Genomic DNA, 15,802 nt, shown 5'->3' with positions numbered 1-15,802 from the left:
AGCAGTATGCCAGTTCTCTCTTGTAAATCATAGGTAACGCAAATCTGCAAGCACAGGTAGATTTACTATAACTAGGCAATAGCTCAGCAGTTGGTATGATATTTGTAGATGGGGCAAAGAGGGCAACCAAGAAACTTTATGATAAGAAGAAAAAAGTTAATTATCAATGTTTATTTATTGGATATATTTAGAGCACTCTAGGCAATAGAGAATAAGATCAATATATGTGTGTGTGTGTGAATATATATATATTCACACACACATTGCTCCCAGAAGCACGAAGCTGAAGCCTGAAGATGACGAATATATATATATATATATATAAATAAATAAAGCATTTTAAAAACACAATAATATTAAAGTAAATTAATATTAATTTTATTTTTTGGAATAAGTATTGGCCAAGCATCCTTTCCCCATCCCTATTCAATATTCCAATGACAAATATTTAGCCCAAATACGTCTGGGACGGGCTGAAATGATTACTGTTGTAGCAACAGAGAAAATAAACACCAATTTAAACAACTTTTAGTCCTCTAAAAGAGGAATTAGTATCATAGCCCATGTTTATATCTGTTTGATGTAATCTGATTCATGTATAAATTGTTATCACAAAAATGTCTTAAAACCAATCTATTATTCTTTTTCTCTTGTTTATATTTCTTGGAAATGGGGCTATCTTTCTGGATCAAATTTAAATAATGAAATATTTCCATGGCGGCAGAGATTCATATGTAGTGCATTTTATTTTCAGTTCAAATACCCTAACTGAGCTACAGTAATACATTTAGACCCCAATCAACAATTTCTATTAAAATTAAAATTTTGGCATTCTGTTATACTTGTCTTTCTAGGCAGTTATGTTTGCCCGTTTTAAGATATCCTTCATTAGAACTAAAGAAAATCTAAAACATTTAGTACAGATAATACTCTTTAACTTCAATTCTATACTATTCAGGAGTAGTAGTGGGTTTCAATTTAGTTTGCTCCAGTTTGCTCATGTGCGCACTTGCACGCATGACACTTCTGTGCATGCACAGAAGCTTCTGCACATGCATAGAAGAGTCCAGGGGGGTGGGTGGAGCCTCCTGCCGCCGCTATCAGTTTGCCTGATCCAGAGTGAACTGGTAGCAACCAGAGGTGGGTTTCAGCAGGTTCTGACCAGGGTGGGTTCCAATTTTTTTTACTACCGGTTCTGTGGGTGTGGCTTATTTGGTGGGAGTGGCCAACTTGCAGTCACTCAGATCAAGGTGGGGTGGCACCTACTTGTGAGTGACATCAAGTTGACCACGCCCACTCAGTCACATGACCAATGCTGCAGAGACAGGGCGATTTCTCCCAGGGGACAGCCGGAGCTTCGTCACCTCCTCTTCCTCAGAGGAGCTGCCTCCAAGTCCTTGCGAAGGGACACACACACAAACAACACAACACAGCACAACAGACTCACACACAATGTAAAAGCAGTTGCACTTCACCCAAAATGGCCCCTGCAACAAGCAGGAACCTCACACAACCACAAAAAGCCCCAAAACCAACTTTCACACTTTACACACACACAACACAACACAATCTAACTGACTCTCTCACACACACAAAATGCCACCTACAGCTTTATGAGATTTTGTGTGTTTGTGTAGTTAGAGTGAAACACTACAGAAACACACCAAATCTCAGAAAGCTGCACAAATATTTTATTTTATTATTTTATTTTAATTTTTTAGATCAGGAGTCTCCAAACTTAGCAATGTTAAGGTTTGTGGACTTCAATTCCCAGAGTTCCTCAGTCAGCAAAGCAGCTGCTGACTGAGGAGATGGATTCCAGTCAGGCATATTCAGTTGCTAGCTGATGCAACTGATGTAAAGCATGGCTTTGCCAGCCCAAAAGAAGCTTAATGGGGTAAGTGAGGAGGGGGGATTGGATGGGCCAGAGGAATTTTTTTTAAAAAGAAGCTTAATGAGGTAAGTGAGGAGGGGGGATTGGGTGGGCCAGAGGAAATTTTTTTTTAAAAAGGCTCCTCTGATGATCCAGCTGAAGTTGCTTAATAGCAGCCCAGAAACGCTTAACTCAGCTGGGATCGCCAGAGAAGACTTTTAAAACCTTTTGGTTTAATAACCTCTTTGCCTGAAGAGGTTGTTTAAAAAAAAACTTTTAAAGGGTTCTGATGATCCCTGCTCAGCCACGCAATCATCAGAGGGTGTGTGTTTTTTACTTTTAAAAGCCTTTTTTTGGCTGAAGAAAAGATGCTTTTAAAAGTAAAAAAACAAACAAACCTCTGATGATCGTGGAACCGGTTTGGGGGCGTGGCCAGCCAGCCATTACTACCGGTTCTCCGAACACCAGCAGATTTTTACTACTGGCTCTACAGAACCAGAGCGAACCAGGAGCAACCCACCACTGACACATAGCAAAGAACACAATATAACAACCTAATTCTGGTAAACTAACAACCAGTGAAGCTATTTTGTTTAATTCCTGATAATGCCATCAATGTTTATTCAAGAAATCAAAAATATTTTATTATGTGTTACTGTGAAAAAATGCTTTCAGGAGTTTGTTATGAAAGAGGATAAGTATGTATGATTTCAACATTAAACACTGCATATTAAATAATTAAAATAATTTGTGGATTTTTTAATAATTCCACCACCGTGCCAAAATGCACCCAGGTGGAGTGGAGACAATTGCATGGTTCCAATTAGTTACTGCATTACTTTTTGTTGGTCAGGATTATGTAAATAAGGAAGAAAATAAACATCCTCAAACTAGTCCATCAACCCAATCTACAGCAGTGTTTCTCAACCTTGACAACTTTAAAATGGACTTCAACTCTCAGAGTTTTCCACCAGCCTGCTGGTGGAGAAAGACTGTTTGCTGCATCAAACAAAACAAAAATCCCTGTGAAAGTGACCTATAATCATTCTCAGAAAAAGCTTGCTCCAACATCTCTAGAGTACAATGGGACAACTCATGGCCGATTCACCATGGCCACCTTGACACGGCCAACTCATCATGGGATAACTCACCATGGCCGACTTGCCATGGGACAACTTCAGTGGTGGGATTCAGCCAGTTTGCACCTATTCATGAGAACCGGTTATTAACTTTTTAAGCAGTTTGGAGAACCGGTTGTTGGAAGAAATCTTATTTTGTTTTTTTCCACTTTACAGGGCTAATCCTGTAAGGAAGGCAGGAAGGAAACATTCTGGTGTTTCTAGCCTAATCTTTATTGCCCTGCATACAGAAACTGCCTCTCTGGTTAACTCTTAGTACATTGTAACAGCTAAGGCGAAGCGCCCATCGACCTGAGTGACGTTGAGTTGGGCACTGCCACATGGTCACATGACCACCGAGCCACGCTTACCCAGCTGGTCATTAGGGCAGAGAAATGATAAATGATTTGAATCCCACCACTGGACAACTTGCCATGGGACAATTCAACTCAAGATAACACAAGACAGGAACAAGTAGAATTACAGCTCACCCCAGCCTTTAGGACTTTTAACTTGAGAAGGTTCAAACCTAAACAAAACAAGGCCTGCTGCAATTTACTTGTCCCTCTCTTGAGTTATCCTGCTTTGAATTGTTCCATGGTGAATTGGCTGTGGTGAGTCAATTGTGGCACGTTGTCGTAGACCCCTCTAAATGGTTTCAGATTGGGGAACACTATATAGGCAAATAAAAGAAACAGTCAGGATACATATGTTTGAATCATATCTGTACCTTCCACCTTTCAGTAACATCTTCACAATAGACATTATATAGTAATCATGCTGCATAATCCTTTTGCGTTGATATACTGCTCTTTACCTACACATTACCCAATAGAATTGCATTACTTCTCTAGTGTGATTAGTGCATACACCCATCCTTATTTTTTAAAAATTATTATTATTATATTACCGAAGCAGCTGAAGACTGTTTCCTTCATACCACTAAGAGCCAATCTTATTTAAAAGAATCAGCTAAGTTCTAAAAGCGTGAGGCTTTTTGCCAAAGAAGCTATTACAGTATTTAAAATTGGTTTCGTACAGCTTGCTAGTTGATATACCGCAGTTAACAGCTTTCTCCATTCCACTGTTTTTTTGGGGTATAGTTCACATTATCTTTCATGTTCACTCTGCTCATGTTTTAACATGGTGCAGTTTTAAGCACACACAAGCACATACACATACATACACAGAAAGAGTTATTATATAAGATAGATGAAATACTTTCTTTAAACAGATACAATTCTGATTTTTACAATTCAGCAGCCCTATGCTTCTCTGAAACCTGGTTAAATGAATCAGTTGAAGATAGCAGCCTGCATATCCCAGGGTTTCAGATTCAATGATCAGACAGAATTGCAGAAACATCTGGTAAAAAGAAGGGAGGAGGCTTATGCTTATATATCAACAACAGCTGGTCTCAGGATATAATATATAAATTCTGTGATGAAAACTTAGAGACATTAATTATCAACTGCAAACCATACTATTTACCTCATAAATTTTCCTCATTTCTTTTAATTGCTATTTATGTCCTACCACAAGCCTGTGTAAACAAGGCATTATGAACTCTAGCTGACCAAATTATGGAGGCTGAAGCCAAACACCCCAATTCACTGGCCATTATTTTGGGAGATCTAAACAAGGCAAACTTAAGGAAAGAGCTACCAAAATACCTTCAGCATGTCAATTGTCACACTAGAACACTTTAGACCAGGAGTGTCCAAACTTGGCAACTTTAAGACTTGTGGACTTCAACTCCCAGAATTCTAGGAGTTGAAGTCCACAAGTCTTAAAATTGCCAAGTTTGGACACCCCTGCTTTACATCATTGCTACACAACACTAAAAGATGCTTATAGGTCTTTACCACGAGCAATTGTAGGACACTCTGATCATTGCATGATTCACCTTGTACCTGCTTACAGGCAAAGACTTAAAACCACAACACCAACAATTAAATCAGTGAAAACCTGGACTGAGGAGGCAAAATTAAAGCTACAGGTTTGCTTTGACTGCACTGATTGGAATATTTTTGAAGATACCTCTGCAGACCTGGATGAACTCATAGATACTGTAACATTATATATCCGCTTCTGTGAAGACCTATGTGTACCGATCAGGAACTTGCGAATATACAGTAACAACAAACCTTGGTTCACAGCTAAACTTAGGCAGCTACATCATTCCAGAGAGGAAGCCTACAGAAAAGGTGATAAAATGCTGTACAATCAGGCCAGAAATGTATTAATAAGGGAGATCATAGCAGCAAAAAGAAGTTACTCTGAAAAGCTAAAGAATCAGTTCTCAACAAATGAACCAGCAAACATGTGGAAAACTCTTGAAAATATCACCGATTATGGCAAACCTCCTTCCCAGGCTGAAGGTAATCAACAACTGGCAGATGACCTGAATGAGTTTTACTGCAGGTTCGAAAGGAAATTACAGCCACCTATCTCCACAACCCCCATCTCAGACACACTAACAGCCAAGCCTCCTACAACTGACCCCATTCCATTGGGTTCACAACCCCTAGTGATCACAGAAAAGGAAGTGCAGGACCTATTTCACAGACAAAAGCCAGGAAAATCTCCAGGCCCAAACAAGATAACGCCTTCTTGCTTAAAAGTCTGTGCTGACCAATTGGCCCCCATCTTCACCCGAATCTTCAATAAATCACTAGAGATGTGCTATGTTCCTTCTTGTTTCAAACACTCTACTATCATCCCAGTGCTGAAGAAGCCCACCATCAAGGAACTGAATGACTACAGATCAGTTGCTCTAACATCTGTAGTCATGAAAACCTTTGAAAGGCTAGTGCTGTTCCACTTGAAAACCATCACGGATCCACTGTTAGACCCCTTGCAATTTGCATATCGAGCAAATAGATCAACAGATGATGCTGTTAATATGGCTCTGCACTACATCCTACAACATCTTGAATCTCCAAAGACCTATGCTAGGGTCCTCTTTGTAGACTTTAGTTCAGCATTCAATACTATCATTCCAGACACTCTTCTAACTAAGCTAAACCAGCTACAGGTACCTGAACACACTTGTAAATGGATCATAAGCTTCCTAACAAACAGGAAGCAGCAGGTGAAGCTAAGCAAGATCACATCAAATACCTGTACAATTAGCACAGGGCCCGCCAAGGCTGGGTGCTCTCCCCACTTCTCTTTTCTCTGTATACCAATGACTGCATCTCTAACAATCCATCTGTTAAACTACTGAAGTTCACAGATGACACAACAGTGATAGGTTTCATTCGAGACAGTGATGAATCCGCATACAGATGGGAGGTTGAACAACTAGCCTCATGGTGAGACTGGAACAATCTGAACACACTCAAAACCATAGAAATGGTGGTGGACTTTAGGAGAAACCCTTCCATACTTCCACCTCTTACTATGCTAGAAAACACAGTATCAATAGTAGAAGCCTTCAAATTTCTAGGTTCTACCATATCACAAGATGTAAAATGGACAGCTAACATCAAAAACATCATCAAAAAAGCACAACAAAGAATGTTCTTTCTGCGACATCTAAGAAAGCTCAAACTGCCCAAGGAGCTGTTGATACAGTTTTACAGAGGAATTATTGAGTCTGTCATCTGCACCTCTATAACTGTCTGGTTCGGTTCTGCAACCCCACAAGAAAGACACAGACTTCGGAGGATAATTAGAACTGCAGAAAAAACAATTGCTACTAACCTGCCTTCCATTGAGGACCTGTATACTGCATGAGTTAAAAAGAGGGCTGTGGAAGTATTTACAGACCCCTCACATCCTGGACATACAGTAAACTGTTTCAACTCCTCCCCTCAAAACGACACTATAGAGCACTGTACACCAGCACAACTAGACACAAGAACAGTTTTTCCCCGAAGGCCATTACTTTGCTAAACAAATAATTTCCTCAACACTGTCAAACTATTTACTAAGTCTGCATTACTATTAATCTTCTCATCGTTCTTATCACCCATCTCCTTCCACTTACAATATGTCTGTATGACTATAACTTAGTTCCTTGTATCTTTATTATTTATATTGATATTGATTATTTCCTGATTGCTTATTTGTACCCTATGACTGTCAATAACTGTTGTACCTTATGATTCTTGATGAATGTATCTTTTCTTTTATGTACATTGAGAGCATATGCACCAAGACAAATTCTTTGTGTGTCCAATCACACTTGGCCAATAAAAATTCTCTTCTCTTCTCTTCTCTTCTCTTCTCTTCTCTTCTCTTCTCTTCTCTTCTCTCTCTCTCGCTATCTATCTATCTATCTATCTATCTATCTATCTATCTATCTATCTAGGTCTTGGCATATTCGGGTCTTTTCCCATGTAAGGTTGAGAGTATCTTGGTGATGTTTCGATGAGGTCTCACTCATCATCTTCAGGCTGGTTCTTTTCAGCTTCGTGCTTGTGCGAGCAAAGCGTGGTTGGAGCTGCTGTCTCTCTATAAATACTGGTGGGGAGGAGGGGAGTGTTTCTGTAAGCAGGTTGGTTGGCTGTGTGGTTGCATCTTGATTGGTTGATGGAGTGGGTGTTTGCAGATTAGGCTGTTTCATAGCATCTATATGGATGTGGTCCTAGTTGTGTGCCCATTAGTCTTTTATGTTGTAACAACCTGGTTAATGGGCTGTGTGAAAACATCCTGAGTTCTGGGAATGTGACCTCCTGTATTGGTAATGGGCTTCCTGGAAATGTCCTGAGTTCTGGGAATGTGACCTCCTGAATCTTGTGCTGTAACATCCTTAGTGATAGGTTGTGTTGTAATGTCCTGAGCTTTGGTGTTGTGGCCTCTGGAGTTCTGTGATGTGATGTCCTGAGCAGATGGTTGTGATGCAGCATCCCAGGTTTTGGTTTGGCTCCGAGTCCAAGGTCTTGTCATGTAGAGAGCATTGCAATAGTCCAAGCGGGAAGTGACAATGGCATGAGTGACATTATGGATCCTCTTGGAGTCTGTTTAACTGTCAGAGAGTGCTAGGTATGGGTCCTGATACTTTTTGTCATCAGATTCAAGTCCCTGATAAGTATAACAGTTGGTTCTGATAACATTTTCTATCTGAGGGACCAGAATTAAGGATGGGAGAATTCAGTTTGACTTTGGAATTTTTGCCATTTTTTCTGCCCAGCCATTTGGATTGTAAAAGCTCTGAACTGTTACAATTTACTATGCAAACTCAGCCAATGTTCCTTAGATTCTAGGTCTTTCTCCAGCATCTGAGCTTCAGGAAATAAGCAAGCTCTGTCATAGGCATTAAGTAAGTGAAAGTACATGGACTTTCATTTCTGTAAAAAGAACTCAGTATCAAAAGTACTAAGCATGTGCATTTCTATATTGACATGCAATTTACAGTATATTAATTTTTCAGCAGATCAGGTCTGGTATTTCCTATTGTACTATTTTGCTTATTATTTATTATTTACGGTATGATGAGAACGTGACAGAAGAGAAGTCAATATATATACACAGTTCACATGTTCAATATAAATATATAAAACTTCTATAGGAGAGCTACTCAGTTCATTTAAGCAAATCCTTCATTTTGAAATATTGTTTTCCTATTTCTAGAATTGCTCAGTTCTTTATTTTATAATCAGGATTTTTTCCCTCCAAACTATGAGGTTGCATCTCCCTTGTGGAAATGCAGACTGAATCCAAGGGAGATGTAATGACAACCAGTTAGCAAACCCCTACCCTGTTTTCATGAGACCAATCAAAGAGGATAAAGTCATCCTGCTAACAGGGTGGGATGAGAAGTGAAACGGCCTCAGTGAGGAAATGAAACTATACATGAAAATTACTTTCAGCAAAGAAAGTAATTAGTTTCATGCTTGAGGTACTGTATATCATTCAGTCTCCTGGCTTAAAGCTTTTTAAAAATTCTTTTATTCTTGGATGCTTCCATAGTTTTTCTAATCTAATTCTAAAACTTCTAATAGTTTTTCTAGTCCTTCGGGAGAAGGGCGGTATACAAATTAAAATATTATTATTATTATTATTATTATTATTATTATTATTATTATTATTATTATTATTATTATTATTATTATTATTATTATTATTACAGATAGTCCTTGATTTACAACAGTTGGTTTAGTAACATTTCGAAGTTGCAATAGCACCAAAAAAGGTGGTGTGATGTTTTTTCACACTTTTGACCGTTGCAGCATCCTGGTCATGTGATCAAAATTCAAATACTGGCAACTGACACATATTTATAATGATATTTATAATGATTGCAGGGTCCCTGGGTCATGTGATCACCTTTTGTGACTTTCTGACAAGCAAAGCCAATGGGAAAGCTAGATTCATACTTTTACTTATATATATGTTTTCTTTTATGATGTGTTGTTGTTTTATGTCGATGTTTACGTATACTGTTGTGACAAAATAAAATAAATAAAATAAAAATAAATAAAACAACCATGTTGCTAACTTAAGAACTGCAATAGTGTACTTAATTGTGGCAAGAAAGGCCATTAAATGGGGCAGAATGAGGCAAAACTCAAAAAATATCTCACTTAAAAATAGAAATTTTGGGCTTAGTTGTGGTTATTAGTCAAGGATTACCTGTTTTGGGGTTAGAAATATTTATCTAGACAATATAAAAACTAAATCTCCGATTTTTTCTCTCCATTCTGCCCAGCATTTTCATGTTTTATTTAAAAAAATACTTATCACAAATGGCTGTCAGTGAAAATGATGCAGAGGTACAAAACAACCTGCTCTATTTCATTAGTGCTGTTTAAAAAGAGAGTAGAAGAAGGCCAATTTATGATTTTTGGTGGCGACAAAAGGGAATAGTGTTTAGGTCAGAAATACACTACATGATTTATCTGTAAGATGCCCTAATTTCAGACTCAATTTTGCTAATAATAAAATGGATAAATTTTGACACCTGCAATTTTTTTGGTAATTTAATCATTTAACTTAAACCAAATTTATTTTATTGATTTAAATTGTTGGTTTTTTTTTAAATTAGAATTGTAAGCCATCCAGAGTCTCTTGGTTGAGTTGGGTGGCTATAGAAATTGAATAAATAAAATTGGACTAAATAGACTAATGATGTAATGCAGATCCTTATGTTCTGATACTGGATTCTATAAGGGCTAGTTAAAATCTTGGATTTTTCCTTTTTTGTTCCTGGGCTAATTAACCTTTGGGAAAAAAAGAACCCTTGACAGCTTCACCAAACCCAGGTGTGTTTATCTTTCTATCAAAGAAGCATACTTGAATCTTTCTTTCTAAACATGCTTTTAAAAAGTAACTCTTAGCTTAGTCCTAAACACTTTTCCTTGGAACTCTTTATAAACTTTCAATTTTGTGAAAAATATGTTTCTTGATTTTGTAGTTCTGTAAAAGAAAAATTGCAGTAATTGGCATTTTTGCAAGTGCAATTTTTTATTTTAAAAAAAGTTTGTTAGCCTAAAACAAAATTAAATCTACGTGCATTGGGTTAAAATATATCAATAAATACATATCTCTAGATTAAAATATATTCAGAAATAAAGATGTATAATCAATGTGTTAGCATATATTTATTTTCATTTTTAATTTTAATTTATAAATAACATACCCAATACTCCTTCCTCCTCCTATTTTCCCTACAACCACAACCCTGTGAAATCAGTAGGGCTGACAGAGAGTGATAACCCCAAGGTCACCCAGCTGGCTTTCATGCCTAAGGTAGATCTAGAACTCACCATCTCCCAGTTTCTAGCCTGGTGCCTTAACTTCTAGATCAAACTGTCTCTCTCTTAAATAATGATGTAAGAATTTTTTTAGAATAGAATAGAATAGAATAGAATTCTTTATTGGCCAAGTGTGATTGGACACACAAGGAATTGTCTTGGTGCATAGGCTTTCAGTGTACACAAAAGAAAAGATATGTTCATCAAGAACCATAAGAATCATAATCATAAAATTTATTTCAGAAATAAATTGGAATACACTTATAAATGAGTGCATAAAATAGAGATGTTATTTCCTGGACCGTCCATTTTTATTTGGAAACAAATTATTGGAACAACTGGATTTTTCCCCCAAGTGTACAATTATCCAGCTGTACTGTGGTGCCAGTGGCTGCATTCTATATTGCACATGAAGTAATTGGGGTAAACACATTCTCCTAAATACATACATACATTCCTACATGCGACTAGTGTAAGAGATGACCTGATCACTAGAATGGCACTGCCTGCAAGCCACCCATTCTCACTCCTGGAACTCCTTAGCAGATGGGATCCATATCAGGCCTCTTCCACTAGCATGAGTGGGGTGGATTAGTCCCATTGGAGAGAGAGAACTCCTCAGATCCCCTGGACCCATGCCATGTAGAGCTTTAAATGTAGCGACCAACACCTTGAACTGCATCTGGAAGCAAACTGGTAACCAATGCAGCTCACACAGTAATGTTATTATACAGTATGTGCAGCCAGTGGTGGGTTGCTATTGGTTCGCCCCAGATTAGGTGAACCAATAGAGGCAGTGGCGGGAGGCTCCGTCAACCCGCCCGGACATCTCTGAGCATGTGTACATGGTTCTGCACATGGTGCATTCATGCGTACAAGCAAACTGATAGCGAACGAAATTGAAACCCACTACTGGTCCCAGGATAGGGATGCGGTGGCTCAGGGGCTAGGACGTTGAGCTTGTTGATCGAAAGGTTGGCAGCTCAGCGGTTCGAATCCCTAGTGCTGCTGTGTAACGGGGTGAGCTCCTGTTACTTGTCCCAGCTTCTGCCAACCTAGCAGTTTCGAAAGCACGTAAAAATGCAAGTAGAAAAAATAGGGACCACCTTTGGTGGGAAGGTAACAGCGTTCCGTGCACCTCTGGCGTTGAGTCATGCCGGCCACATGACCACGGAGATGTCTTCGGACAGCGCTGGCTCTTCGGCTTTGAAACGGAGATGAGCACCGCCCCCTAGAGTCGGCAACAACTAGCATGTATGTGCGTGGGGAACCTTTACTTTTACCTTACTGGGCCCAGGACTGTGTGTAGCTTGCAAATACTCTTCAAGGGTAGCCCCATGTAGAGCACATTGCAGTAATCCAGACAAGAGATGAGTAGGGCGCGGGGATTCACGGTCCAAGTAAGGACACACCTGGTGCACAACACCATTGATCTGGGTTACAGAATATTGAAAGACTGACAGTATTGCCTCTTTTCTTCTTAGATCAAAGCACGGTCATTTTCAATTTCTTTCTAACACCTTCCTCCTTTTTTGGGGTTAATTCACATTTTGCTAACTACCTCCATTGCATTCTTTTTCCAAGGTCATTTCTGTGATTCTCTAGACATGAATCTAAATCAATGCCCTTAGATTTTTTACAGACTCCCAAAACACTGCATAAGCTTGTCTGAATTTTTAAAGGAATCATCACCAGCCCTGCCTTTAGGCAGAATGAGATAGTTCTCCAGGTAATAGACACTGGAAATCAGGAAATGTAATTAAGTGATAGAGGGCATAGATGTTCATGCCACACAGTTAATTCTGTAGCCAGAAGCTCGTCTGATCTGTTTATATGCATATGTAATGGTCTGTTAAACTTGACAGTTCTGGTAATTTTATATGGATTTTAAAAGAAAGTCTGTTTTTATGTTACATATTTTTCTATTGACAAATGGTAAATTGGTATAAGAAGTGTCTAGTCTATAGCATTTGCCACAATTAAAATAATAAATCCTTTTAATAATCTAATCTTTTTAAGTTGAAACAGAATTCCGAAAGTATAGTAGGAATCTTCAGCAGCTATTAAATAGGTCCCCGTAGTCAAGGGGGGGGGAATTCATTGACTCAATGTTGTACCACCTATCTTGGGTGGAACTCTATTAAAATACAATACGTAATTAGACAGTTAAAAATGAAATGGTCTTAGACTCGGACATAAAAAAAAATTAAAATATCAAACTGACATGTAAATTTAAAGTTTTGTGGTCTTGTGATTTATTCGGCATGTGGTTAATGAGTAGTCCTTGGTAATCATGCATAAAGAAAACTATGCACCTCTGGTTTTGCTATCTTAAGTTATTACCACTAATAGGTACCATCCACATGTCTTGAAATCTATTTTCTATGGTATTTTTATTTACAGTATTATTGTTTAACTCGCATTCTTTCCTTTATTTTTGCAAGCAATGACCTGTTTCACTGAAGGAAATTACAGAGAAAGCAGAATAGTAGGAACTGAGAATCTGCTTTTCGGTGCCAGGGGTATGGGGAGAAATTTTGTATTTGCATAAATGCTTTAAGACATCGTTTTGGGGGTGTTTCATACTTTTTGAAGTTTCAGTGACTGATAAATAATACTCTTGCAAATAAGGATTGAATTATGGATTCAAACTGATAAATTGCATTAGTGTATTTCATTATATAAAATAAGAAAGTATGTGAGACTTCTGGAGGGACCAAGGGTGCTAGAGATAATTATTCCAGGAAATTAATTTCATTAATTAATGGTGTTAAGCATATTGGGAATTGAAATATATCTTCTTTAAAAAGCAGCCTTTCCTCAATCTCTAGCATTGGAATGAATATGATATTTTCAGACTACTTAGGGTCCACTTTAAGTAAATAACAGATATGAGCAAATGCAAAAATTGACATCTTTATTTTTTAAAAAATATTTTTTATTGAATTTCCAAAAGTTAAAATACACAATACAAAAAAAAGCACAATACACAAAAACAAAAAAATATAAAACACACAAAGACAAACGCGTCAAAATTACATTACTTATAACAGCTTTTCCTACATCGGTATCTCTTATCCTATTTAACCTCTATATACAGATTCTACTTTTAAGTATCTCTATAAACCAAAATTCTTATTTAAATTAGTTTAACCTCTAACCTCTATGATACAAAAATCTCTCTTAAGTTATATGCTTACTCTCCAGCTAGGAATACCACCTATTCCATTTCGATAGTACTCAGTATCTTCCCTCTCCTTCATTTCCATTGAAATGTGCAGAAATGGATAGATTATCGATGGAAAAATTGACATCTTTAATTGCTAGGGCATGATCCCGAAAAAGATGGTCTTGTTTAAGATAAAGCATGGACCTGAAGGATAATGGTGATGTTAATTTTCAAATAAAATAGCAGGCATAAAAGTAATACATAATACATAATACATTAAATCAATACTACAGAACTGCATGGCAAGATTTGAGCCTTAAAACTTTAAGCTTTACCTTCCTGGCCATGTTTGTATACATAGCTTACAGAGGTACATGGTTTAGGACCGGGTTACTTACGGGACTGTCTAGTGCCGTCTTCTATCTCCCAGCGACCAGTGCGTTCCCATAGAGAGGGACTCCTTAGGGTGCCATCAGCCAAACAATATCGACTGGCGGCCCCCAGGGGGAGGGCCTTCTCTGTGGGGGCTCCTACCCTGTGGAACGAGCTTCCCCCTGGACTTCGACAATTACCTGACCTTAGGACCTTTCACCGCGAACTTAAAACCTATTTATTTGGTATGGCTGGACTGGCTTGATTTTTAAATTTTTAATTTAATTTAAATGGGTTTTAAATTTTTGTAATTTTATGGGTGTAATTTGTATTTTAATTTTTTTGACAAATTGAATAAGTTTTTTAAGGGTTGTTTTTTAATATTGTATGTGTCTGTGTTTGTATTTTATTTGGTTGTTCACTGCCCTGAGTCCTTCGGGAGAAGGGCAGTATACAAATTAAAATATTATTATTATTATTATTATTGTTATAGCAATGTAATACATTAGCATTGGGGGGAAATTATTATGAACATTCATTTTAAGTTTGCAAGATATCACCCTGTAACTGCCATAAGTGCTAAGGTAGCAGCCTACTTTAACTTTTGATAATGATTAAATGAAATAATGAGTAAATTAACTGCGTCCAGCTTGTTATCTTCCATATTGCATGTTGGGACTTCAAACACGTAACAAGACCCCAAAAAGTGGCTTACAGGTATGGTATATTAGTGTGAGTTATAAGAAGAAAGCCAAATATATGTGGGATCACAGAAAGTGCTTTATTTAAAGGCATTAAAATTAAAGATGGGTAAAATTAGTTGTTGCAATGCTGTTCCATTCTGAAAGAATTATTTCAAGCTTTTAAAAAACATCATTAGAATAGTCATCTGTGGTAGAAAGAGCCCATTTCAATTTCAAGCCAGTTATTCTGAATTAAGAACATTTTGTGAAACTGCTTATTAAGAGTGCCGGATGCTTTATTATAATGAGACATGATAGAAACTTTCCTTTCCTGTTTCAGGGAAGAGCTTCACATTGACTATCACAGTCTTCACGAATCCTCCACAAGTAGCTACGTACCACAGAGCTATCAAGATAACAGTGGATGGGCCTCGAGAACCAAGAAGTAAGTATTCAGAAAACACTGGTGCTCTCTTCAATTATTCTAGCTTTATACAGTGAAGGGAAGATAGAAATGACCCTGTTGATCCTGTCTCTCTATTTTTTGCCCATTAGCAGCTTTTTGCCTCTCAATATTTGAAAGAGAATATCTACATCAAGGGGGTTCTGTGGTTATTTTGGCTGTCCATGCAATCTATTTATATGCTATTAAAACTCTCGTTGTCATGATCTTTAACTGGGAAAAACAGTGCATCATAGGGCAATAGTTTTTGAACCAAAGTACCTCAAATGGGATAACTTACAGAATGTGTCCAAAATCCAGGACCCATGACTCCCAAGGGAATTAAATTTGGGGAAGTTGTGGCTGTTTCAGTGCTACTAGCTGCTGTTGCACTGCTGGCCTATTGTGGGTTTTTTGCCCACCCTTGATCGTAAATAAATTG

The 15,802-nt window shown here is 37.8% G+C and overlaps 1 protein-coding gene across 1 annotated transcript in view; it reads left to right on the top strand.

Annotated features, from left to right (window-relative positions):
* Window positions 1-15,802, top strand: part of RUNX1 (RUNX family transcription factor 1) — a 212,204-nt gene that overhangs the window by 134,763 nt on the left and 61,639 nt on the right. The window contains exon 4 of the mRNA XM_058185419.1: window positions 15,259-15,363. Within this exon, the coding sequence (XP_058041402.1) occupies window positions 15,259-15,363 (105 nt within the window). The remainder of the gene's footprint in view (window positions 1-15,258; window positions 15,364-15,802) is intronic.

The sequence above is a fragment of the Ahaetulla prasina genome, chromosome 5 (assembly GCF_028640845.1).
Source record: "Ahaetulla prasina isolate Xishuangbanna chromosome 5, ASM2864084v1, whole genome shotgun sequence".
Lineage (NCBI taxonomy): Eukaryota > Metazoa > Chordata > Lepidosauria > Squamata > Colubridae > Ahaetulla > Ahaetulla prasina.
This window is presented reverse-complemented; position numbering and strand designations above follow the sequence as displayed.